Source organism: Aythya ferina, assembly GCF_964211825.1.
Source record: "Aythya ferina genome assembly, chromosome: 21".
NCBI lineage: Eukaryota > Metazoa > Chordata > Aves > Anseriformes > Anatidae > Aythya > Aythya ferina.
Window position 1 is genome coordinate 6,296,730 of NC_140319.1, and position 27,585 is coordinate 6,324,314.

The window sequence follows — 27,585 nt, forward strand, 5'->3', positions numbered from 1 at the left end:
ACTGTTCCTTTTCCAGTGTACTTTTTCTTCCACAGTGAACTCCCACTACATAGATCCCTTTCTTGCAGCTAATCTAAAAGGGTTGAGAACAATAGGATGTATTCACACAGCATTTTGCAGGTAGACATTGGTTTTGGTGGTTGTTCTTCCAAACAACTAGAAGCTATATGATTAGTGGTTTGTAGTGCTTAGCTTGCGCTATTATACCTTACCTTGTATGTTGGCTTTGATAAATGGACAAAGAGAGCTTGCATCTGAAAGCTGCAAAACACCCGTGTGTGTGTGTCTTTGTCTGTGTGTTTATTACCCCTTCCAGGGAAGGATTTCTCTTCCTTGTAGTAAGAGGTCTCAACTGTTTTGCCCATCGCAGAGTGTTTGAAACAAGGGGCTCTGAACTGGTCCTGACACAAAGTAGTTTGTTTATTAGGCTCTATCAAAGTTGCCAAGATAAAGAATATGAATTAGATCAGGTATGCATCAGTGGAAGGAGCCAGTCCCAGGTGATCCCATGCACTGCTGTGTATGCTGCTGAAGTCAAGTGCCTACTGAGTTGTTGTGTAGCATCAGATGCATGGATTGCTGTGGCCAGACCCATGTTTGTCAAGACAGACTAGGAACTCTTCAAAATAAGTAAATGTTGTCAGCACCTGTAGATGCTAGGTATTTTGTATTGGCAAGTCTAGAAGTGCTCGGTCTTTTAAAGTCTTCATAACTGGTTGCTAGACTTGAGTGAGATTGAAAAGAGTGGTAGTAGTCAGTTCTTTGCTTTCTCTGTGCCTTTCCCATGGTTTGCTTTATCATTTTTATTAATGGCAACACCACAGTCAGCTCCTTTGATAAAATTGTTTATGTGCAGAGTCACTAATTGGCATGATTTGTGTTCTCTACAAAATAAATTGTAAAACTGTCAGCCTCGAAGGATAGCTTATCATTAAAAACATAACCTGTGGAAGCTTGGGCTCCCTTATCTATCTATTTATGAAACTTCTGAAAGCAGGGGAGGGATATTTCAGAGATTTTACTTGAGCTGAGAGTGGAGCAGTGTAAAAGAAGGCCTGGCTTTGGTAAGCCAGGGAGGTAAGAGCAGACTGAGCAGGAAGGCAAGTGTGGGGTAAAGATCAGCTGGTTCTCATTCTGAACCAGTGATTTCAGTTTAAAAACTATATATAGAAAAATGGTATTTGGAAGCAGTGTGAAGTGTATCATTGTAGAAATTAATAGTTCAGTAACTTGACTCCCGAACACTGTAAAGCTAATTTTATTTGTATTTGAGATTCTGCCTAAAAAGCTCATGGGGAAGATGACATGACAGTCCACTGTCCAGTTTTATTTTGAGATGTGTTATGTATTTGCACTACTGATCCTTTACTATGGACATCCCCATCAAAGTGAGACTGTGCTACTGGATTTGGCTCTGTTTTTTTTATCATGTCAAAATCTGACATAAATTTTCAATATCTATTTATGACCAACAGTAGTAATTCCGGAGGCTAAAGTTTACCTCCATAAGTACATTTTTTGTGCGTATTAATAAAACACTGATTTTCTGAGAAGCTGAGCAGTCCAGGACTTAATGATAAAGATTAAGCAAAACCTATGAATTTCAGCTCCTTACTTATGTCTGCACTTGGAATTAAATAACTGATATTTAAAATACTTATTTGGAAATAATTTTAAATGCTGGTATCTCTAGCCCCCTGTCTCTACTCAAGGTCATGTATATGTGACTTAAATAATTTTTATGTAGAGAAAAAACTAAGGCCATTCCTTCCAAATCAGGTTGCATTAAAACATTTCAAATTGGACATCTGAAAAATGGAGGCATGAGAATAACTTTTCACTCTTAAATATTTTTTGTCATTAATGTGTACATACGCATGCACTGTGCCTATATAGGACGGATCTTATGTTGTAGAGCAAATACATAACAGGAGTTTTTAGCACAACTTTGATTTTTCCCTACTGAAACTAGTTGTATTATAAGCATCATCTTTTGTGGTCCAGCAGTGGTACTGGCAAGTCCAGGAATTGCTGTAATCTTGAGACTACACTCATCCATAGGGTCACTACAAGTTCAGTAGTTACAACTTCTTGGAAATGTTTTCTTTCCAGGCTCTGCTTAGTCTCTTCATCTGCTGAGGGCAGAGCAGCTCGTCACCGGTGAGTCAGTAGAGCCTACTGCATTTTGTGTGACAGATGTGTCCAATTTGCTGGACAGGGAGTAGAGAATTGGTAGTAGCAGTGGTGGAGGTAGCCTTAGTATAGAAGCTCATCCTGTTCCTGGATGATTATATGTTTTCTTATCCCTTCATCTCCCCTGCTTCTTCCTTTGCTGTTCCTGTGTGCTCACAAACACAGGAAGAATAATTTTCGTTCTAATTTAGCAACTGGGAATCCTATCCCAGATAAACCTTAACGTTTCCAGGAAGACATAGGTACTTCTTAAACATAATGAGTTCATCTTTATTTTCTCCTTCAATAATTGGCACTTTCTATTCTAATCAACCAACACCCACTAACTATGTAAGCCACATGATCTTTTCAGTTAATACAAATCGTCATTTCCAGTCCAATAGACTCAGTTAATTGTGCAAACCTGCAACACACCCATAAAGCGCTTATCTAGTTTATTATGCAATGATGAATCATGAAGGAAATGTGGAGTGCAATTAAATACAGTGATGCAAAGATAGCAGTATGAAGCTAAAATCAAAGAATAAATGATAATCATCTGTACTAAATGTTTGTTTTTGCATCTTGTTTTCTGAAAGTACCTAAATAAGTTACCTGGCTGCGCACACATGCCTGGCATGTTTCGACAAGTTAAAAAATGACCTGTAAACTTGTTAAAATATGCTGAACCAAATCTGCTGTCAATTTTTTTTTGTTAGTGAAACAAAGTTATATGACTCAATCTCAGAATTGGCACACAAGCTTTTTCTAATTCTGGTGTGATCTGCCCATTTTTCTGGTCTTCCTGGAAGCAGTAGTTTCAAAATAAGGCTTTCATAAAGGTTGTGTTGTGATATGACTTCTAGTAAAACAGGTCTCATCTCCAAGTTTTTTTAGTATCCCCTCACTCTAGCAGGAAAATATGGTATCTATATATTGATGGAGAACTTTGGGATCTTGCAGACAGTTTTCTGGTGATGGGTTAATGATTTATCTTACATCCTCTTCTTATAACTTTGAAAATAAACATTACATACACAAATGCATACATGCAGAGGTGTGTGTGCACAGTACTCTGTAGGTGTGCAGAGGTATGTGTGCAAGTACTTTTATACTTGCCCAGGTTGCTCACTGTTTATAAGAATGTTTGTCTGGTTATTTGCTTGTCTTCAATACATACCAAACACCAGTGATAACCTTTGGCGCAGTCATGCTAAACACATTAATAATTGTTTTCCTTGTCTATCAAAATTGTATTGTATTCCAGTGCAGTAATTAATAGCAGTTCAACTGCATTCTCTCTTGATGTCAGCTGACTGGATCACAAGTGACAGCCCATATTTCAATGGAAAACGAAGCTAATCCAGAATTTTGTGTAATGAAAGTAACGTCCAGTCAGGATTTGTGTGTGTGCAGGTGTGAATGTATGAGGCAATGTACAGACTGAAGTTTTGAATTTAAATCTTCTGTTTGGCTGTGGATCAAACTAAAGCTGAGAGATTTGTATGTGGGAGTAAAAGCAACATGAGATATGCCCTAATGGGTCAGACTAAAAGCTGATTTAGGCTAGTAGTCAAATGCCTATGATAGCAGTAGGAAAGGCTACTCTGCGGAAAGCTTGCAAGCCCACACACTTCTTGTGGTCCAATCCTCCTGCATTCCCGCAGAAGCCACAGCTGTTGTAATGAACTTACATCTCTCACTGGTCCTATATTTTCTGGTTACAGATCTGTTTTCCAAAAATTTATCTGGTCCCATTTTGAACTTGCTGAGCATAGCTGCCTCCACAGCCACTGCTGCTAGAAAGCTCTGGAAGATCCATGATCAGTATGCAAAGTGTTTTCTTTTATCTGCTTTAACCCAGTTTGATGTTGACTTCCACAAAAGCCCCCACTCTTAAAATTACAGGGTCTGTCAAGTAACCCTATGTGGTGAGGGTTGCACATTCAGCTTGTTTGCTGCCTTTTTTGTTTTTGATTTTTAACCTGGATCATAATCCTTCCAGTCTCCTGCACCCATCTTCCCTCCGGATCGGAATCCCAGCATCTCTGTTCTGCTCTTCAGTCTCTCCACATAAGCCTCTCTTTTTTCATCATTGTAGTTACCTTTCTCTCTGCATCACCCTTGGTGCTTGTGGGACTCAGATGCAAGCTTCTGAAGGCTTTACTTTGCTGCACCCTGTCTGGTTTGCCATACCCTTCTACTTCTTGTTGGCTATTTTTCATAGCTGCTCCAATTAGAGCTGGTGATTTTGGAGAGGCGTCATGGAAGTTTACTTGATTGACTTTTTTATTCAACTTCTTCAAGCAGTTTTAGCAGAAAAAGAGATCATTGAGGAAGAGAAGTGTATTGTGTGCCTGTGCTAGAAGGAGCATCCAGCTAATTTACTTTGAAGTATTTTTTCCCCCCCTAAGTAGCTTAGGATGCTGTTTCATCCGCTGGGGTGGGGAGGGTACCACCAGTATTTGAGTGCTAAGCAGGAACTTGGCTAGCAGATTTCAGTGTTCAGCAGGGCAGCTGTTATCAGGCTTTTAAATTTGATTTCCAGCCATTTTTCTGGTATTCGTTGAAGGATATGCTTTATGGTTTTAGGCTTGGAGGTCCTTAAATTAGCCTATAGCATGAGCTGGTTACTTGAGTTGAGCTACAGGTTATTTTATAACAAAGAAGGCAGTGAAAGTGCTCCTTTGGGGCAGGATGAGCTCACGGTAACTCTGAAAGGTTCATCCGGAATACCCTTTTGCCTCAGCATCAAAGGAAGGAGGAAGAGGGCCTGGAGCAGGTAGCTGACCGTAAGTCTATTATAATCTGTGACGTGTCACTAGAATTTACTAGTGAACCCATAAGGGATGATGGACAGAAGTTGAAGGTTTGCTCTGCTCCATTTCTACCGTGTTCTCTTTTTGTATTTGCTAATGGCCTCTATTAGAGACAGTACAGAAGACTAGAGTTGAGTAAAACACTATGTATTATGTAAAACAAATTGTTTTTGATGTAAAACAAATTTTACAGTAATACATTAGAACACATTGCCAGGTGAGGATAAAATGGTTCTTGTGTAGGCTGCCCCACAATAGGGCACTCAAGGATAAGGGCACCGGTGAATGTCCCAGCAACAGTGCCTTTTCTACCAGTTTGCTTGCTGTGGAATTGTTTTTAATGCCCTTCAATAAACGCTTTGAACTTGCCATGGGTAGTAGGATAAATAAAACTCAGCCTACAGAAGATAAACTTACATGAGCATTACCTTTTCCTCTTTGAGGTGCATGATTACCCAAAGTTGCAATCTGTTTCTGTAAGGCCGATTGGTCTGCAATTCATTTCAGTGCCTGGGCCAGACTAGATAGCAGGGCTTGGTATTCTGCCTGAAAACTCCTGATTCTTTGAGTCTGTGACTCTCTAGGGACTTTTTGCTGTATGGAATTTTAAGATGCCACTTTGCTTTTTTAGAGATGTAGATGCCTAAGAATATTCTATGCGATACAAGGTATGTTAAGTATTTTTAATCACTTGAATTTACAGTTTCTGGTGATTTACCTAAACTGTACTATCGTGAGAGAAGCTGGAGCAGCTTGCTTGTACATCAGGTTATGGTAGCTGGTGTTTATTTTGTAAAGAAGATATCAGCAGTGTTATTTGGCAAGCGAGTGAACAGGAAGAAATGTCATGAGAGTCATTATTACTTGGTGTCAAAGCGAAAGGATTGGCTTGATAACTTGTCCTGATAACTGAGTAACCGTGAGTCACCCGATGTACAACTTGACAGCTGGAAGTCAGATTTAAGGTAGCTGTGATATCCCAGTCTGTAATCTTTTTTGTTTGCTTTTTGTTTGTTGATTTTTCTTTCCCCTTGGATGGGGGCAGGGAAGCAGTCTGTCAGCATTTTCCTTATGTTACTATAAATTCACCTGGAGTTCCTTCAGGGGCAACTTGCGCAACTGGGCTGCATTTCTCATTTGCCTGAAGTTCTTTGGAGATTGGCACGTGCCATGAGAGTCGTGATAGCATTGCTTCATGGAAGTTGTGGCTTCATCTACAGTACTCTGTCAAGAATCTGCAGGGCAGGATCTGAAACCGAGCTCATTGCCAGTTCAAAATATCTTGTGAGAGATTTGTGTGATGCTCAGAGGAATGCTGCAGAAGAGAGGAAGGCAGACACTCCAGTGCTGCTTTTGAATACAGAGTGGAAAAGACCTGGGCCTCCTACAGGTATTTCAAGCAAAAAGGTGGCATGGGATCTTCCTCTGCAGGGACTAGCAGGCATTCTTAGGTCAGAGAGAATTTAGAGAATAAATTGAGGAGAGAATGAGAGCAAGAAATCCCAGGAAGGTTTTTAAGCAAAGAAATAACAAGGTGTTTTAAGTGTAGGGGGTGGTGTAGTGAAGATGAGAAGTCAAGGTTAGGGAATGTCAAGAAAGGAATAAGGGAAACAAGTAGGAGTTGAATGAGAGCAGGGGTCTGATAAGTGAGTATACCACTGTGAAAGTTAGGAAACAAAATTAGGAAACTACCAGAGCAGGAGAAGAAAAGTTTCTGTGGTTGAAAAGGCCATTTTGTCATCTGCAACTGGATATAAGGGGAAACTTCCTCACAGTCCATCACTGGAACAGGTTCCTCAGAGAGGCTGTGCAATCTCCATCCCTGAAGGATTTCAATACCAGACTGAATCAAGCCCTGAGTTACCTGGTCTGACCTCATGGCTGATGATCCTCCCTGGAGAAGGAGGTTGGATGAGATGTCCTGAGGGCCCTCTCACTCTAAATTGTCAAATGATCCAGTTCATGCTAAAACCAGGAAAACAGAAAGCTTTACGAATGTCTTTGTCCAGTTGACATGAATTACGTGTGCTGGAGGGAATCCTGTGGATTTCTTTCTAGGGAAAGCAGGAAAAAAAAAAAAAAGGACATTGCTCACTTGGCTGTTCTTTGAGTTGAAGCAGGAGGGTGGAACAGAACAAGCAGTTGGCCAAAGGTGAGGGTGCTGCTGAGCCCCTCCCTGAGAAATGCTGGAGGCGCTTGGTGCAGCAGCCTCTGGCCCTAAGGACAGCAAGGAAGACTGAATGCTTGCAAGACACAGCCTAGCATCTGACTCAGAGCTTGGCATCCATTGTACTGTTTGTGGTTGCTGTGGAACATTGCATGAGGTGTGCTCAACTGGAAAGAGAAATAAAATGCTGTATATGAAGTGTTCTTTGTTGCTAAGATGCCAACGTATCTGCAATTCATTCTGGCAATATGGGAGGGAAAAGGTTAAGCAAAGGTACTGGATATAGTGTCACAGTTACTGCCTCACCTGGGCCTCTGGCCAACAAAGCCAGTATTTCAGGTGGGACAGGATTCAGGAGAGGCTAGGCCTCCTCTTAAGTGCATTAGATCTGCTGGTTGCTGTCTCTGAAGAAACGAGACTGGAAAACGAGAGAAAGGCTGTGTTTGTATTACTTTCAGTGATGCTTTCCTGTAGAAACAGGGAAAATGCAACTGTGCTTCATCTGTGTGTAATGAGCAATGAAGATCAAGCCACGTGCTTTCTTTGAGGCTGCTAGTCTTGGCATAGATGCATCCCAGGGCACCTTCCGAGGATTCACACTGGAGCTGCCATCTGTATCAAAGGAGATGGTTCACAAGTGCTTTGTGTTGACAGCAGTGCTGAGCTGCCTGCCCACAGGCTTTCCCCAAGGATGACTCCAGCCCCAGGAAGACTACGTGACTAGTAATTTATTTGATTTGGCTAGGCTCTTGCTGTACTGCGTGTTTAAAACAGTAGTCACCATTTCAGCTAGTCAGGAGATTTTCTAGTGAAATTTGATTCAGAACAGGTAAGCCCTTATGGATAGGATGGGGCAGATGAGTCAACTTACTGAGCCATATTCAACCCCACTTGCATCTTATCTGCAGAGGCTGTTGTCTAAAGCCCCAATTAGAGAATTTCTTAAGTATTGATCAATTCCACCTACTAATCCTGGCTTCCTGGCTGTCCCCTCATGGTCATCTGCTTTGTTCTTGCCAAAGGATTAATTTTCTCCAGTTGTAAGACTAACAACTCATTTGCCAAGGTTATGAAGATGTGGGAACTGGACCTTTAAGGCTGTGGCATAAGTCTGTTGGCAGTGATTTCTCCATAGCAAAGAGGGATTGTAGCCAAGAGGACCGCTTAGAATGCAGTGGGTGTTGTTGACCTTCTTGGCTCAAAGTGACGGGGAATTGCACAAGGGGAACTTGATAGCCAGGTTAGCTCTTTCTCTGTAAGGAAAGCTCGTATCTGCATGTAGAATATATATATATATATATATATGTATGTATTTACATTCTGCTTTAAGGATGCTGGTACTGACAATTCATTTAGGCAAGACAGAATTAAATGGATTATTTTTTTTCTGCTCCAGAGGATCTGTTCCTTTATTGCCAATGGAGAGACTACCTCTTTCTGTGCTTATGGAATGGCTAACGTTATTCATCATGGTGCTGTTAGGAAAGTAGCACGGATATTTGCCTTGAGCTCAGCATACAACCTCTGGAGTTGTCACAACAGGCACCTCAAGTTTGATTTGCAGCTTCCCCTTGCTGTGACAAATGTGAAATGCAGGAATACTGTCCTCACCTTGTGGCCTCTTTTATAGTAAGTCTTTCACAGAACTAGTAAGGCAATTTCCACAGCTCCAGCCTCTACTCATCTAACCTAGATGCTTTAATGTCTGTACCAGGTGATACCAGAAACTGTGTGGTGCTGGCCATGCTGTACACTGTTTTTTTTTGTTAATCAGAGGAGAAGGAAAAGGCTTTTGTGACTGATTGCTCTGCATAGAATGCTGAGAGGGAAAGCTGTAATCCTCACTTTACTTCCAGTGGTTCTGAGGACAAACCATTTCGGTATCTTAATGACCAAAGAGACTAAGGGAAGGGAGAAGTTCTGTAGGGAACAGTCAGCGGGATTAATGTATCATATATTGTTTTGTCAAAAAATGGAAAGGAAAGGTGTGTTTTTTAATATCTGCCTTCTCCAGCTCTTTCTAAAAAACAAGTGGGGCCATAAAAGATAAGCAGTACGAAGGGTCTGAGCTGATTTTCACAAAGTGAAAACACTGTGAAGCTAACTAATTGCATCCTTAAGGATAGAAATAACTGAAGTCCACAAAGCTGTCGAGGAGGAAGGGAAATAGGTGTACACAAATGCAAAGCAAAAATTGGAGGTCTCTGGAGTTGGAGAGCCTGGAGTTCTTCGAGGCTCCACCTCTTGTGTGGGAGGTGATATGGATATAGTCCTGCGTGTACTGATCAGAGGAGAATTCATTGCTCAGCTGTGTGCTATTTTCCCTTGTTATTCCTGCTCCCATCACTCTGTACCAAATACCAGACATCAGCACTGCAGAAACTGCAGCTTCACCTAGGTGACTCAGAGTATTGGGAACCAGCCAGATGTCACTGCCTGTCTGCAAAAAGCTACGAAGTGAGGGTATTTTATTCAGCAGTATAGCAAGCTGCTTGCTGGAGGTCTGAGTTTTATAGCCATCAATATTAATTCTTTGTTCATTGAAGCTTACTCACCCTACCGTAGAGACTAGAGAGGCTTTAACTCAACCTGTGGGAAACAAATTGATTGACGTGTGCCCTTGACAAATATCCAGATGTTTTGAGTAGGCTTGGTGATAATATATAGTGCTACCTGCTTGATGGAGAGGCTTTCAGACAGCGGGTTTGGAAGTTTGCTTTTTGACAGGATGGTTGACAAAGCCAGTAGAGACTGCATAATTGGAAAAGTGATATTTGTAATTTGGTGGATTTAATGAGGGATTGGGAATGAATTCTGTTGATGCAAAACACTTACAGGAAGCATAAGACCAGGCTGCTTAATACATAGGATGCTATATTTGTCTTCAGGTGGAGGATAGCTGGATAAAGATCCAATGCAGAAATGCATCTGGTGTAGCAAATAGGTGTGTGTAAACATGGAGGAGTGCAGATCATGGAACTGTAATCGATTAAGGTGTGCTTGGATGAGTCATTGACTAGTAGGGATGTAGCCAAAATCAGAATCACAGCTGTGTTTACACTGTGTGCCCAGTTTGGGAAACATGGGCCTGTAGTGGAAGAAAACAAGGGGTGTTACACAGAGGTGTAAGAGATTCCAAGTCTCTTCTGTTCATGATTCACCAAGGCACTGGCACCTTGCACTTGCTGCACCCTGACTAATGCAGGGGCTATTCCCAAGTGTTCAAAGAATATTGGAGGTTACTAGTTCAGAATTTTTATGTGTTACATCATTTTATTGCAGTGACTGACTCATCAGGTCAGTTCATTTAGCAAGTAAGCATCAGTAAGTGAGGGAACAGTAACAACATATACTTGCATTGACTCAGCTGAGACTACGCTTTGCTGCCTGCTGTAATTACTTGATAAGGTTCATCTCCTTTCCCAGAGGCAGAGAGAGGACAGCAGTACCTGCAGGCAGGCTATGAGCCTTAAACAGAAAAATGGCATGTGTGGGGAGGTTTTATTTTGTGGATTAAAAAAACAAACAGCCCAAGTATTTACTTAATCTCGTTTTATTATGACTTTGTGTACAGGAAGCAGTATTTATTACTTGTAAAGCAATATCCTGTGGGGTGAATGCCAGAGGGAAAAGGCCAACCTGGAAAAATCAGTCTTTAGATGTAACACACTCTGAGGCACATCTGTTCCTTAAATAGCTCAGGTTTTGAGTACACTATAGGCGTAGCATTGCCCAACAAAACCAAACAGCTAGGGAAAAATGTCATTAGGACAATCTTTCATGAGTCTGTCAGTCACAAGCATCAGGAACAGAGCATTTCAATGAGCTGTGAAAATGTCTTGAAGTCTTCAACTAAAGCCTTTCCTTGACAACTGAGAACTTTCTCCAAGTCCAGCATGTTGATTTATTTATTGATTTTTGTAGTTTCTTCCCCTTTGTGAATTGTGTGAATTCACATGTGGAAACTGTTCTGATTATGAATAATAAATTTTATCTTTTTTTGTTGTTCAAGACTGTCAGGAACTGTGAGGAACCATAGGGAAGTATGGTAATTGTTTGGGATGTAGAGATTTCAGTGAGAGTAAGCAAGCAGAAATCATGATTAGAAAGGGAATGGTGCAGAGATGTTTGCACAGTGGAGATCAGATGCTATGTCCAGATTAAGGAGGAGACATTTCAAGATCCTGCTTCTCCAGTCATCCAAGTCAGATACCTGAAATAGTGTGCTCTGTCTACCTGCTGACTTGCATATTCCTCTTCTGTCTGTAGAAATGAAGCAGGAATAGAAAATTAATGGCTTGCACATGCCCAGCTCATACTAAAGCATAGGGCTGGAGCAGGCACCCATTAAGACTTAGCCTAACTGCTGAAGATTTTGCTCCACCTGTTTAAAATAAGGTCCTTTAGGCTATCTTGTAGTCAGGACAGGAAGGAAGTTTTAGAAAGAGATTAATGGTTGTGAAAAAAAGACTTGTGCGTGTTATGTCTCTTGTATCCTTGCTTTAAATGCCCACATGTGTATGTGGGAGAAGAGAATTCATAGTTTACTGTCATTATGATTGGGGTATGGCATAGTTGTACAGGAAACAATCTGTGGCCTGTTCAATTGTTTGCAGTGTTGGTTTTTAGCATGAGAATGCTTGAATTATCTGCTTCTTACTTAAGGGAACCATTTTTTTTTTTTCTTCCATCAGCTACGTGATTGAAAGGCTAGTGGAGGGGAGTATTAGTAATTTCCTTTCGGCAAAGGATGACCCAGTAGATCAAGTGACCATTAAGCACCCATTCTGCTTGAAGAGCAGCAGGAAAAGTTAAGAGTCTGGCTCTGGTATCCTTCATTCTGAATTTACTTTGGAATATGGTTTATTGGAGAGGAGCAGCTCCGAGTCTAGCCGGACACAAAAATTGACACAACAGTGGGCATTGTTGCCTCCACACTGTGATATTTGAAGACAAATATTTCTTGCTTTAAAGCAAGAAAAAGGCACAAGCTTAAGTTGAAGCATTTTCCTAACTATTTTATGTTACACTTTTATTCCTAGTGCAGGAAGTGCCTAAGGGATAGACAAACTTTTGCCTGGAATTTCTCTTTGCATGTCTTATGGTCAATTTAAAATGCAGTGGTAAATGATTGCTCAAAAAGTTTTTTTAAGGAGGCAAGATTAATAAGAAATGACTTCAAACTCTACTTAGATAGTTGAGAATCAGCCTCTGAGTCTCCATGTTATTCCTAATTCATTGAAACTGCTGTCTTTTTTTTTGGTAATGTTGGATTTTATTTTAAGGAGTAAACAACCGTTATTAGTGGATAGAGGCTAAAAACTTTAATCTGAGGCTGTAGTTAGAGAGTACAGCTCCTGTACATCTGAGCTAGATTAAAAATTCAATGCATCCCCTACCCTGTACTGTCCTGCACATCATGCAAACATGTTATTGTGCCATGGCTGTGACTTAGTGAGCAGGTCGAACTGTTGTACCTGTGTGTACAGACGAAAAGCAGTGATATGGTGGAATGTGTGTTGTTTTGGACCGCTTCTATGTTCTTGCACTTTTTTCCTTTGAATTTCTGCAGGTGATCTGATGCTGCTTACCACGCTTTTGTATGGCAGCAGATAGGCAGTGTAGAGTGAAACATTGTGTGCCTTCCAAAAGTAAACGTGAGAGCAGTGTGGGTGAGTAGGCTCTGTCCTAGTCTTGACTGCAAGTGCTGCAGATCCATCTGGGAATGAATCCAAGCCAGTCTTGGTCTCTAGCACCACACAGTGGTGCACAGGACTCAGTGTGTTGGAGCTACCTTAAGCTGTCTCTTTCCTGGTCATTCATTTGAACCTAATGCTCTGGGCTACTGGTTGCATACAAACCATAAATCCTGAGACAGCTTTCCTAGAAGCAGTTTCATATCTGAGGAGCTGATTGACAAGATTCATTTATTTATTTATTTTTGTCATAACTTGTACTTTGACTCACATTGCATCTTCTCAGCTAATTTTGCCCTCAGCTGCAAACACGCCTGTGAGGGTACAAAGTTCAACTGGAAAGGTATTGCTAATCCCTTATACGTGGCTGCAATTGTAGCAGCTACCTTTTAAAACAGGCCTTCTCTAGTGGTTCATGCCAAAAAAGTGTAACCAGATTTGGCTAAGAGATTTTGTTAAATACCAGGTATTATCAAGAGGATCAGTTTACTGCCGTGACACTGTGGTTACTAAAGATGGTTGAAAATGTAGTGCTATGCATGAATTACTGTAATAGGATGAACCTAGATCCCATAAATATAAGAATTTAGAGCACTGTGTCCTTGTGCTGAGATTCACAAACATGTTTTCACAATCTGAAAGTGTATTCAAGAGTAGTTTTACTATGATTTGGTCATGCCAGGGGCCACATCATCCTCTTGATGGGTTATGACAGATAAAGCTTCCCTTCCTGCTGATAAGAAATAATCCCCATATAAAAACTAATAGAGAGTCTGTTTTATAGTTGTGCCCAAGTCCATCTATTCTCTTCTGGGAATGCATGAGTAATGAAGTGAATTTCTCAGCACGTAGCATATTTGTGACTGAGGAAGAGCCTTTTATTTCCAGATTACACCCACATATTGTCATGAACCATTTACTGTAAAGAAAAGGCATTAAGACGGAAGAGGAGTAAAGTTCTAGGAAATACGAAATTTGGCTTGCTTAGAATGTGCATTGCAGAAAATGACTACAGTGCGTGTCTATGAATTATACGTTGTCTGGGTGATGTTCAATCTTACGGCAGTACTTAGCATCTACAAAGCAGGTTAACGCTGCTATTGCTTTAGTCATGCTCAGGTAAGATCCTGAGAGTGGAAAAAAAACAAGCTCATGACATGCCTAGAAGACCTTTATAGGTATAGCTTCTGTTTTAACAGTATTTTGCCATATTCTTTGCTAGCTATTAACAAATGGTAGATAACTTTCATCCTTGTAATCAATAATTTGAATGATGACATTCGTCTTCCCAAGAAATAACTGTGTGATGAGTCCTGCTTTCCTGGAAGTGTCTGAATACCTACCTACCTGTCTGCCGGTGGGAAGCAGTGAGTGAACTCCTTGTTTTGTTTTGCTTTGCTTGCACATGCAGGTTTTGCTTTACCTAGCATATTGTATCTCAACCCATGAGTTTTCTTGCTTTCTCCTGTCAGATTTCCTCCCCCATCCCACCTGGGGAGAGCAAGCGAGTGGCCATATGTTGCTTAGCTACCTGCTGGGGTTAAACCACAACAGTGGTGATTTATTTCTTATGAGGCACTCAGTGAGTCCCTGTGGCCTCGGTAGGATCAGGCAGGCAGTTTGCCATCAGGAAGGATGGGAATGGTTTGTGTGTGCTCCTTGGAACAGGCTGATGATGGTTCATGTTGTTGCAATTAGATGATCTTTGTCCCTTCCAACACAAATTTTTGTTTTCTTTTTCAACATACATATGCTATATTAAATTAGGTTTTGCATTACAGCCTGAATTGCTGTGCTGACTGTTACAGAGGGATAGAAGTGTCCTTTACTGTAGTCTTCGTTTTAATGTAGTCTGCACCACAAAATGAGCACTCTGTACTCCGCAGAAACGAAGTTTTTTCAAGCTCTATGCAAAATACATTTGATGTTTGTTCTGTTCTGCTGCTGCTGAATGTTCTCAATTTTCCCTTTCAAGAAGGCTCTAAAGATGAGGAGCAGTGTCCTACTGGAGCACAGCCCACTTACCTCAGTGAGGCTCTTCTAAATATTTTTTTTCCCGCTTGTTTGCATGAGACTGAGTCATTATCATTTACTTGGTGCGATCAAGCTGTAATTCAGCTCCAAAAAGCTGTAGGTACAGTCAGCCAAATGAAACACACAAGTAGACATAAATATCTAAAGCAGGGAGCTTGGCTTTTTTTTTATTATTATTTTTTATTTTTTTTATTTTTTTAAGAACAAAATATGATGGTAAGTGCTTAAAACAAAACAAGCAAACAAAACAAACCACTGTGGTTATTTCTATTCAAATTATGTGTTAGCCAAGAGACTGAACAGTGTGCAATTCTTAAGTAACATGGCAGTTGTCCAATGTTCCAAGAAAGAAATCTGTCTGACAGATTTTGTGTGCGAGAGAGATCTCTTCTGACTCAATCTGAAGGAAGATGAGATCTTCACTGCTGTATGTGATCTTAGGGTGACATTATGCATACAGTGTCAATTCTAAGTCCATTTGCATTATTTGTGTGACAGAAGGTCAGTACCTTTTTTACATAATATGAGATTAGAAATATAGTACAGTAATAGCCCTATTGCATCCGTTTCCCATTTTGTAAAACGGATTAATTCAGTGGAATTAAAACTGAATGCAATGTTATTTTTAAGGCACACTGTATTGTATTATCCATTTGTGAGTATCGGTGGTGGCATTTCAGTCTCCAAACAGCTTAAAAATGCTGTTTGAATAGGACATTATGGGGTTACAAGGTAGTTTGTATCCCATGTTTTCTTTGCTCATGTGGTTATATTGACTTGGGAATGAAAAAAAACAGCAAAAAGCTGAGCTTTGCCTCATTACCTAGAGGAGTCCTGCTTCTATGGGTTGCTGTGATTTACAAAGGTCAAATCCAGTGATAAGGAGAGTACTTGTGGCCAGAATATCTGACCCACGCATGTCCTGGTCAGTTTTGTGACAGAGATTTCTGAGTTGTGTCCAAGGCTCTTTAGTGCGTCACTGAGTTATGTGCCTAGCTGGTTATAAACTGCATAGTCCTCAAGAAGTCTGTGTTTTTCCAGGCATATGCCTAATCCTGTTGCTGTCTTAGGTCAATGGTAGATATTTATTTATTTATTTAGCTTCTTTAATGATACCAAGACTTGAATACACATTTGCAATGTCAGAAAGGTGTACAGGTTAATTTCCAGTTTGAATGGGGCTCCCATGCTTTTAACCACCTCCAGAACAAGTATTGCTTCCTTTATATGTAAAAAGCTCTGAGGGTGGAAGGTTTGATTAACATCTGTCTGCTCAGTCAGCAGTGTTTTGTTTTCTGTTTGGGTTTTTGCTTTGTTTTTACTCAGTTTTGTGATTTCCCTGTGTATGCAGGAAAAGGTCTTATTTTGTGGTTTTGAAGTTATGGTCTTTGAAGAAGATTAAATTTCCCAGACTTTAGAGACAGCAGCCTCTTAGAGCCCTGTGGTCATTGATTTATCTGTGAACTGCATGTTGTGCTTAGGAAGACAGAGCAGGGTGGATTTGCCTGTCCAAGTAGAGTTCTGCTTTGGAGCTGGCTGTCAATTTTCTTGGTAGTCACTGAAGAGAAACGGGTGTTGCAGGGGCATGAGTCAGCTCATCCAAGGCTGTGTCCCTGTAACTGGCTGTGCAGATCATCAGAAACAATGTGGTCAAAGTTTCATCAGAGCGACATTCATGCCAGGGCTCAATACTTCACATTTATTTTACCACAGAACTCAATTAGCTGAAACTTACATAATTTCTATTTGATGTATGCATATTCCTCTTGAAAATAATATATTGATTACTGCTGTGTATCTTTCCACTGGCTAAATTCAGTGATTTATTTTTTTCATCCTCTCATCATGTTGCTAGTTGAACAAGGGGAGAAAATGTGTGGATTAAGAGGTGTTTTATTTTATTTTTTAACAGATTAGGTGACTGAGTGAATTAGGCTTTTCCAAATGAATATATAACTTCTCAACTCAGCGTGAAACCACAGCTTGTCTATTCCTAACAAGTCAAGAATAACAGTCCTTTTCATATTAAAACAGTTGTTTTTATTTTACTTTCATGCTGACAAATGAGGCTTCTGAAGCACTCTGAATTTGGGTAGAGTCTTCACTATTTCAAGCAGAGAGAAGTTTTTTGTTGCAGGAAGCTCTGCACGCTTCCAACTTGATCTTTGCTATAGCTGTCATTTTCAAGCCTGCCAAAGAAAACATAGTCTTTAGGGATAGTTTCAAGAGATTACTTTTTATCCATTAACCAGTTTTGGTGAACAAATGTTGGTAACATTACTCCTTTAGGATCTTTAGGATCATGAAACAAGAGTGGAAGAATTGCTAGTGCTACCTTGTGTCTGTTTCCTGGAGGAAGGGAGGTTGGAAGGGAAAGCAGTAGTCTCCCACTGGAATCTTGGTCTGAGGTGAATAGTTAAATGACAGGTTCTTTGTTCTGCAGTGGGGCCTCTCTGACCTTCCACTTCCTGTTGAGTTGTGAAATGAAGAAGTAAACATTTAATTGAATGTGGCAGGCTGAGGCAGTTGGCCTTATTGTAGAAGAAATGTCAGTCCCTTTTCTCTCTGCATAAATTCTCTTTACTGGCAGCACTAATGGAGCTACAGTGGAAGAAAGGCAAGCCTTTAATTTGGTGAGTCCTATGTTCAGGCAGAAATAAAGGCAGTATGTTTCTTGGTCCCTGGAAGTGTTGTGTGTGCAGCAGGGTTGTTGAGGATTGCCCACAGTCAGATTCCTTTCAAAAGTATTTTGCTTATAGCATAGGAAACCATCTACTAATGGTAGTAGATTTCAAACACCAGACCTACGAGGCTTTCTACCAAGCTGCATTAAGCAACAAAGCCTTGCCAGCAGATTCAGAGAGATCACCCACCCAGCCACCAAGATGAACCCACCACCAAGATGACGAAGGGAGTGGAGCACCACTCCTGTGAGGAGAGGCTGAGAGCTGGGACTTTCCTCTTGGCGAAGAGGAGGCTCATGGAGGACCTTATCACCTTTGCACCTAGAGGGAGGGTGCAAAAAAGATGAAACCAGGTTCTCTGTAGTGGTGCTCAGTGCCCAGGATAAGAGGTGAACTGGAACACAAGAGGTTCTGTCTAAACATCAGGAAGCACTTCTGTACTGTGTGGATGATGGGTTAGGGTTAGTCACCCATTTCTGCGTGATTTGCATGATAAAATCTCAAAGAATGGAATAGAAACACGTTTCATATGTAAAATAATTATCAAGTTTGTCCAGAATGTTCTATCTTTTATGTTGAAGTTCTAGAGACTTTTCTATAAGTTAGGTGGAGTAGAAAGGCAAAATTACCATCCTAAATGCTGTTTTCTGATTGTGTCCCAAATACATTAAGCTATATTGTTTCCTTAACATGAATGTTTTGGAATTAAAATTGCTTTTGCATTAAGTTCTGTAACTGCTCATGTCAGTGTTTCCTTTGCCACTAGAGAAATTATACTTGAAGCCCATAACTCACAATTTGTTTTGTCTCTTCATCTTTCCTCCCAAGGTCTCCCAGGTTCTTCCTGACTATTATAACTATTCATGTATTTTAGTAAACAATTTTCCATGGTGCAGACTTGCATGTATTTTAGCTGTTTCCTGGCTATTGTCTCCAAGTATTTAAGAGATGATTCTGCACCAGTATCCTATTGTACTGCTACTTTGTTTTACAGCACCACCTTCTCCCTACCTTATCTTCCCCTAGCTCAGCATTCATCTGTGAACAAAACCATGCAACTTTTGATACAGGTGCTCCAATCAGTCAATGGCTGTGGTGCATCTTTGACCAAATGCAGGGTGTCTGAGCATTTCTTAGGGCTGTTGGTGAAAATCTTGATGCCTGAGGCGTTCTGGGAAGCTAAACCAGTTTGGCAGGAGTGTGATGGCTTGGTCTGCCAGGCAGTGCATAAATAGCAGCTGCTTGCTCTTGGAATGACCTCCCTTTTTTTCCAGAAAGTGAGTCCCTTCTCCCCTGTTTTGGAGTGATGTAGAGCTCTTAGTCCTGTGTTGTCCCATTTTATATTCTTAGAGACTAGCTTTCTCTCGGACCTGTGAAGTTTCCTTATTGTTTAATGACTTGCAGAGGTTGAATGTCAGCAATTCAATCTTCTAACATCTCAGGACTCTGGACTGCTGATTCACAGATATTTTACCTTTGGTACTGATATCAATCTGAGTTGAGAATATACATCATCTTGCAGTTCTGATAAATATTTACCTTTTCTGTATTACAGTTGGCAGATTTTACTCTATATAGTAATGGCAATCCAATAATTACAGATGTTTTATAGATTGCCATGTTTGTTTTTTATTCTAATATATTTAAATAATTTTGATCATCTTTGCTGGAAACTTTTCCATCACTGCATCTTACTTCCATTATATATTTCCTAGCTGATTATATATAGTGGCTGCTACTTTCAATCTCCTTTCTGGGTTTCATTAAACTTGAATTCCCAACATTGTCAATGCTGTACAAAGGACAAGTATTTTCTAATGAAATTATCCTCTTTTGAACTAGCCTGACTTATAGGATCCGGTCAAGAAAGTATGTATCTTAACTATAACTTCTGATCACTGGAGATGCATCTTTTCCTGCCACAGGTATAGTTGGTAGCACAAGGTTTGCCTATGAACCTTTGTTTCTTGTTTTTCAGGTCAAAGGAATATACAGTCAGACTTTGCATGGCATGAGGCAGAAACAGGATTTTCTAGCAGGGTGAGTACTTGCAGAATCAGCAGGTTGATGATTTCTAATGACCAAGAATTCCAGAGACACTGCTTCCTAAATAAAAGCAAAGAGGGTCAGTAATCACTGAGTAAATTCTATTTCACTTCTGCCTGTTTAATAGATGGTTTCAGGGAGGAATTTAGGAAAGGTGCATTGCAGAATGATTTAATGTGAGCTCCTGTGGTGATCGTAAGGAGTACTAAAAGGGAGAGGTTCACCAACTGGAGTTTTGAAGGAGCTATTTAAAATGATAATATGGCTAGGGGTTTAATGATGGTGTTCAGGAGAAGATCTTAAATAGAGATCATGTACTGAAGAATGTTTTTCTTTTTGAATACTCACTGTCTTTGACTTAAATTGTAATCTCTTTTCCATTTTGTGACCATTGCTAGATGTAGACTTCCAATCCCATTTTGGCTTTTTTGCTTCTGTATCTGAAGACATATGAGAAGTGCCTCTTTCATGAGTTTTGGATTTGCTGTTTATTCATGCCATTTTCATTGAATGGCTGCAGGAATAGCTAGAAAAGACCCTGAGAAGTCAGAGTTCTGTTCTATCTCCATGGCCCATGGCAGACTGATAACTGAACTGCTCTCAAGCATGCTGGCAGATGATCCTAAAAATCTGTGTTTGGCCTATGCAGTGTGTGTGTGATTTGGTGAATCTGGATGTCTGTCTGATTTTAAGGGAAAATATTTGATTTTTCAGACAGCAAGGGTTACTTAAGTTGGCATACAATACATGAAAAATGTGTTTGCAGTCTTGCTGAGTGCCCTCAACAGGGCTCCACTATAAAGAGTGGAACAATAGTTTGTTTTTCTTTTGTATAGACCAAAACCCCTTGTATGTTTAGAAATAGGCAAGGTTTACATGTTTGCATAGACTAAGGGATATCTTGTACTTTTGCTTGTTTTTCATTATTCAGTAATAATTTCATGAAAAATTCTGGTACGTTAAATCAGTCCTGCAGTTTGGATTATCATTTTCTAAATCTAGGTTCACTTCACTCGTGGTTTCCTGTCAAGATAAATTTTTGAGATTAGAAGATCAATAAAGCAATTATATGTACACACCATATGTTTGCACCCAGTAAACTGGAAAAAGATTTAAAACCTAATCCTGAAACTTTGCATACTTCAGTCAATGTTTTTATTATCAGGAACCAGGAGTGTTCTAAGTGATGTAATTTTTAAATTTTACACTTAAAATTTTCAGCAGCACATGACAGGAGTTGAGAAGGTTCATGATAGAGCAGGGAGGGAAAATATATTTATCATAAAAATTACCATATCCCCTCTGACCCCAAATCCCAAACCCATCCAGAACACTAAGAATAAAACTTATTTGATTTACACTTACAGCTTTTTCCAAAACTCTTAAAGTATCATCTGACATTCTGGTAAAAATTGAACATTGATTTCAACAGAAATTCTATCTATTTTTTTCCATTCCCTGACCTCTGCCATGGCTGGCAAAGGGACAATAGTCATAGGTTGTCCATATATTATATACAACTGCAGTATTTAATTAATCAGCCAGTGATTTTGTTGTACTCTATATAGCTGACATCACACACAAAGTCCATTGTGCTAAGTGCTTTTCCCTACAGCCTTTGGGTTATGTATGGATGTAAAGGATGTGTTGCTCCATTCACGTACTTAGTCATTAAAAGCAAAACTTGAAAGGTTAAAGTTCACGTGCAGTCTAGGAAATTTTTCTGCAGGCCTTGAGTGAAAAGGAGGAATCCTGCTTTGACCCTTTTCCCTTCCGCAGGGCTAGCTGAGGGGAAGGCTACTGGTTTGAGTCAGCAGTGGAGATGCTGGGTCAGCCTCAGTTTTTTCTAGTCTGGGGTGGGGTGGTTTGGGGGGGAATCCTGGGATCACTGATCACAAGGCAGGATGTGTCCTGGAGCAGGTATCAGACCAGAGAGAGAGAGAGCAGATTCCCTAGAGATATTGTGATGCAGATGGTTCCAAGAGATCAGCTTTGTGTTCCTTTTGGCCAAATTAGGCTTCAGCCTACTTTCAGTGATTTTATTTTCATGCCTTTAGATTTTTCTTCATGTGAGCTCTGGCTCTGCTGGAGAGCCACTTTTCTGCAGCAGAAGCAATTACTTTCTCGTCAAGTCTAAAGGATTCGTTATAAAGCCCAGCAAGTTGTACCTACTTACAGTCCATGTTTATTGCAACCAAACTCTCTATGCTATGGTCTGTTGATGCATGAGAGAGATGTGCAGATCCATAATATAAGATCCACTCTGCTCTAGGATGATCAACAAGCACCACTTTATTGTCATCTTTTCCACTTGCCTCTTGGCTGAAAGAAAGAGATAGTATAATGCATAGTGATGCAGCAGATGTTTCAAAAGCCCTGTCAATTGGGAGATTACCTAAATTAGTGTATTGTGGAATGTCAGAAATACAAAAATAAATATCCATGTAAGGTTTGAATCTGCTATGAAAGTTTTGGGATTTAGATCTCACTGTAGTGGCCTCCTCTGTTACTGTTTTTGACTGCTCTTTTGGTTTTATTTGTTGGGTGCCTGTTCTGTACTAAAACAGTAGAGCCAGGAGCAGATCAGTAAAGAAAGTACAACTGGAAGATGCATTTGGTTTGCTGTAGAGAAATTGTTTACCTTTGTGTTGTTTACTTGCCTTCTATCTTCAGATTTACCGTGACCTGCAAGGGAACATTCCTCTACCACAGCCAAGGCATTCAGGTGGAGCTAATTGAGCAATTATATTATCAAGTGATAGAAGTAAAAATCTTGTCAACACATTTGATAGATTAAGCAATCTGACTTGTTTTAGTTTGACTTACTGTTACGTAACAGTTATGTTGCTACATAGGTGTGTGCTCTGTGCAAAACAGAGATAAACAGCTGTTCTAACATATATGTTAGCTGACATGGAGATCATGACTTTAGTCGACTGGCCATAGAAGAAGGTTACAATAGAGGTTTCTGATGATCAACTTTGAACGTGGGGAGTCCATGTAATATAACTTTCCTTCCTGATCCTTTCTTAGAAATCTTCTGTCAGGGCTTCTAGCTGATGCTGCGCTAACACATGAAAAAATACTACCAGTCAGGTGCGTTTCATCTCTTAATTAGATTACTTTGAGGCCCAATTTCTTATTTTGTATCCAAAGGTCATGGCTGTTGTTGGAGAGATCAATTAATAAATCAGTGTATCAGACTCAGCATAGAAATGTCATCCAAGCAACCTACAGGAAACCTTTGCATACTTTTTGTTTGCCTTTGCTGGTAGTTAATCTGGATTACTGTTTGCTACCTGTTCCATTTATCTTGCTCAAGAGCTTTAGCAAATGTTTATGGGACGTAATGTTCTGTTCCTTTCCCTTTTTTTCCTAAGAAAATGCAGGCTAACCCCAGAGCAATACCAGGCTGCAAACGTCATGTTGCTGGCTGTACTCTAGTCAGAGGAGTTTCTTTACTGCTGGTGGGGGAGAATAGACAACGTTTTTAGGGATGAGAATGATCTGCCAAACGGGGAGTGGGCCTTTAACCATTTTTTGAGTGAGAAATGAGCAGAAATTAGATACTTTGACTTATCTGAACGAACCAAACAAATTTAATACCAAAGTAAATACCTAGGTAAGTAGCAAAAAGCAGGCTAGTGAAGAGCAGCAATCTGTTGTTCTTTACTCAAGTGTCCACTAATAGCCTCTTCTGGAAATGGGACACAGGTCTGCTATCTAGTAAGACTGTCTTCCTTTTAGTAGGAAGGTGTTCAAAAGATCTCCCAAAACCTCCAATGCTGTTCTGTGAACACTGCTTTCCAGTAAACGGATTATTCAGTTCTGTTCAAATGCAATTCATATGCTGCCTTGAAAGTGTGGAGCACTATACAAGTCATTATTGTTACCCTGTGCAAATATAATGCAGAGCAAGTGATGCCTGATAGTTAGCAATGCTTGTTAACACTTGAAATGACAGATCACAATTGCTCATGATGGAGAGTAGGAAACAGTAGGCTAGGAAATGTTTTGTATCTCAGGAATGTTTGTGTCCCATGATAGGGCGCTGGAACACAGCTGTCAGAGATGGGTTTTTGAGATGGGAAGAAAGTAAGGATGAGATACTAAAAATCATTATCCCTTTGACTATGTCTAAAATTACCTTTTACCAGGGAAAGGTAAATTGTACTCATCACCCAGCAAATGAATGCAATTTTAGTTCCCACAGGAGAATTTGCTGAGCCATAAACACTTGTCAAGTCAGGATGCACAACTCCTGCTTGTTTCTGTGTTCTGTGGGAGTCTGTACATGTCTGTACTCTGTTGCTTTGAGGATTCCTCTGGTGCATAAGACAGACAGGCCTTGAAAGAGACAGCGAGACTCAGAGTGGTATAGGGGTGCCTTTTTTTTCCTTTCTATTATTTCATCTTTGCCTTTTTCTCTGCCTTGGTGTATGAGAAGAGAGGTGCAAGGGGGATGGTTAGATCAGCTCCAAGACCATCCAGGAATATTAATGTGCCTGTCTGTATCTGTTTACACCAAGTGGCCGTACCACACCCCAGCATCTGTCTGTCTCTACGGTGTAACTGATCATTTGGGATGGCATGTAGACATCCTTGTAGTCTCTGCCTTGTTGGTAGACGCTTTCAGGCAGAATGGGGATGACACCCCCTACCTCTCCTGTCTGACAGGCAGTCTGTATGGATGGAAGAGGCTAAATTAAAAACAGCAGAAGCAGACTTTCTGGTTTTTCTTGATAGCTGGAATAAAGGACAGAAGGGAGCAGTCTGTGCACTGCAATTAACATCAAGTGCTATTGCAACTCATCTTGTAATGCGATATAGATACAATCTCAGCAGAAAATTGAACACTGCACTGAGTCAGAAACACAGAGCAATGCTGAGTTTTGAAGAAAGTAATTAGCCCCAGGGACCTGGTGGTTTCTCATTTCCCCTGTGGTAAACACAGGGAAGTGGAACAGCACTTCCCATAGGCTCCCAAAGTCAATTTAGAGAAGGTACGCAGCCAATTTATAAACCAAAATTTTAATAAATGCTTAGTAAAAGGCAGGTGCACTTGACATATTCCTGCAATGCCCTTCATGTACAGCTCAGTGTCCCACTGACTTTCTTTCATGAGCGTGTAATGCCCCTCATCTGCCTGTGCACTGCTTAGCCAGCCTCGAGCCCCTGCCAGCACAGCTGCTAGAGAATGCAGCCTGGTGCAGCATCCCTTGCTATGTGGTACTGTGCCCTTCCTGCTGAGGGCAATGCTGGCAAGGCAGGTCTGCCTGGGTCACTGTTCACTATGCTTGCCTGGAACCAGGTGCTATAGGTCCACCCTCTGTATGGTGCTTCACCTGATCGCTGCTTCCCTTCAGCCCTCAATACAACAGTGGCCCAGTCCATCCTTGTGCTGCCCTGCACTTGGCTTTCACAAAAGCGGTGATTTGAGGTTTTCCAGAACTCACTAATGATGTGAATTCTGCTTTAATTCTGCTTCCCTTCTTCAGTAGAAGATGAGAAGTGTACTGAATTGCAGAAATAAGACACCTGGTAGCCAAGAAAGCTTTGATCTTGCTAATGACAGGATGTGATGGCTGGGAGCTCACAGGAACCATACGAGAAGCAAGGAATCAAGCTGTTCAGGTAACTCAACAGGGAAGACAATGATCTCTGTTTATGCTACATCTTGAGATGAAAATTGAATTTAGTTCTTATATATCCTGTGCCTGCTCTGGGTGACCACAAGCTCATGCATCCAGGATTCTAACTCCTGCTTTCCTGCCATACTGCTTGCTACCTTTCCGTGCCTTGTCGCCTTCTGAGAGAGGAAAAAAGAAAAAGCTTGCAAGGTTTTTAGGGTGTAACAATGTCTCTGTTTCTTGTGAAATGTGTGGGGCACTTGAGGCATCACAGTGTAATTAAATACTCCAGTGAGTTTGCCACATTGTTTTGTATGTTCCTGTGCATCTTTCCCCAAAGCTGCACCCAGCAGTGTAGACCACCAATATTGCATGTGGTAAACTTGCTTGCAGTGAACACTTTTGTTCAGCATTTGTCTGTCCAGAAGTGTCCAGTCAATACAGTCTTGCATGTGCGTTGATTCGTAAGAGTTTTTCTCAGACTTCTTTCATTCAGTTGCTGGTACAACAGAGGTTGGTAAAGAAAACTTTATTTCCGTTGATCCATATCTTAAAGTATTGGTCACAGGAACTGGTTAGGAAATCAATACAGAGCCCGTCACTTGAACTCTTCAGACTTTTTGTGGGACTGCAACCTTCTGATGTTACATTCGTTTTCAATTTTCTGAATTCTGTAAGTGCCCTCTAGTGGCTCATTCTCTGTACTGTGTTGTGTATTCATTGTCAGAAACAGACCAGCTATTGAGTGTTCCTCTCTGGATAGGGCAGGAGCCATGCAAATAACCCCATTATTTTGAGGACAGTACTAGTTTGTCCTACATAAGCAAATAAAAATGCTTATTGGACTGCAGAAAGCAAAGCAAACCACTAGGCCACTGTTGTGGAAATTGAATGTCTGAACTGAAGGAAGAGTCAAATCAAGTGTATATCAGTGGCGGGGGGAGAGAAAAAAACTAATGGACACTCACTGCACTACATTAGAATGGTTTCAATGAAATGTTGCATTAGTGAAATTTTTCTGAGTAATTATGTTTGAGAAGGTGACAGTGTAATGTTGTTTTAGTTTCGTATAGCAACTCTAGTCTGGGCTGACAGATTACTGATATTATGTTTATACCATGACAGTATCTCAGTTCTTCTAAAACCAAATTTGTTCTTTATTAAAGACTTGGCTTGTTAAAATATGTATATATAATTTTTTTTACAATAATATCTGGAGTGTGGTCCAAGACTATGCCATGCTTTGTGCATTTGTTAGTAATGGGAGTATTTCTGCTTTGTGTTCAGTGCTGTGCATTGTAGTTGCCTGGCACGCTTGTTGGGGAGCATCTTGAAGTTGTTTCTTAATGGACTGTTTTTGGGATCATGGGCTTACCTTGCACCAAAAAAAACAGTAGGGGAGGATTTTCTCTGTTCCAGGAAAGGATGAGATGGGATACAAACTCCTTTTGTACTTTGTTATATCCCCGCAAGTACAGACTTTCAAAGAGCTCTAATAGCATTTGTCAGAAAATGCATGCTTGTTTCTTTAAAAAATAAAGTTCTTATCTTGTGTAGTTGTTTGCTATGTTGATATTTTTTTTTCCTCAAAGGATTGAAAGCTCATTTTTAACACAGATAAATCAGCGCTGTTACCACTTTCATTTTGCAGTAAAATACTTTTTCATTGCTCATGGTGTTCTGGTGTTTGTGTTTTTTTATTTGTTATTTTCTTCTTTCATATAAGTAAAAAATGAAGTGCCCTTTTAAACATTTAATTGCATCCATTAACATAGCCAGTGTAGGATTCTGGTGAATCCACATTCAGGAATGGATTTATCCAAGCTATTAAAGTCATATGACAACATGCTAAGAGCCAGATATGCAGGTACTGTGCAAACTGGCATGTATGAGATTTCTTTATGGACTTATATTGTATTAGCCTCCCACCAGCTTCCTTGTACCCACTCAGTTGACATATAAAAGAAGCTAGGGTGGTATACTTTGTGGTAAGCTCCTCTTACCATATAAGCATTAAGAATGCACTATTGAAATGTGCCTTACCCTGTCTGAACTTGCTTCTTTTTTTTCCTATCATACTTTGTATTTGCACTGTGTTCAACGTCATAGGCAATATACCTTCAATGTGGAATAGGAAAAGGATATTCATTTTCCTCTGTATTACTCCCTGGTTGTGGTTATGACATTAAGCTAGACTGTTTATTCTTCCTACGGAGGAAGAAATATGCAGCATTTCATTCTGGGCACAGGGAAACTTATGTGCTTCTCCATGCTTTGGAAAGGAAAGCTGTCCACAGCATCACTGACTCAGAAATTGTGCAAACTGACTTGAGACAG

At 40.4% G+C, this 27,585-nt stretch overlaps 1 protein-coding gene across 4 annotated transcripts in view; it reads left to right on the top strand.

Moving 5' to 3' along the window:
• SLC45A1 (solute carrier family 45 member 1) overlaps nt 1-27,585 on the top strand; it is a 42,405-nt gene that overhangs the window by 4,079 nt on the left and 10,741 nt on the right. The window contains exons 2-3 of one of the 4 annotated variants that reach the window (XM_084495049.1): nt 19,551-19,612; nt 25,117-25,252. The exons of 1 other annotated variant lie outside the window; for it this stretch is intronic. In XM_084495049.1, coding sequence (XP_084351175.1) covers nt 25,200-25,252 — 53 coding nt within the window. In that variant the 5' untranslated portion in view covers nt 19,551-19,612; nt 25,117-25,199. The remainder of the gene's footprint in view (nt 1-19,550; nt 19,613-25,116; nt 25,253-27,585) is intronic. 2 more of the 4 variants (XM_084495048.1, XM_084495050.1) reach the window with 2 other exon arrangements.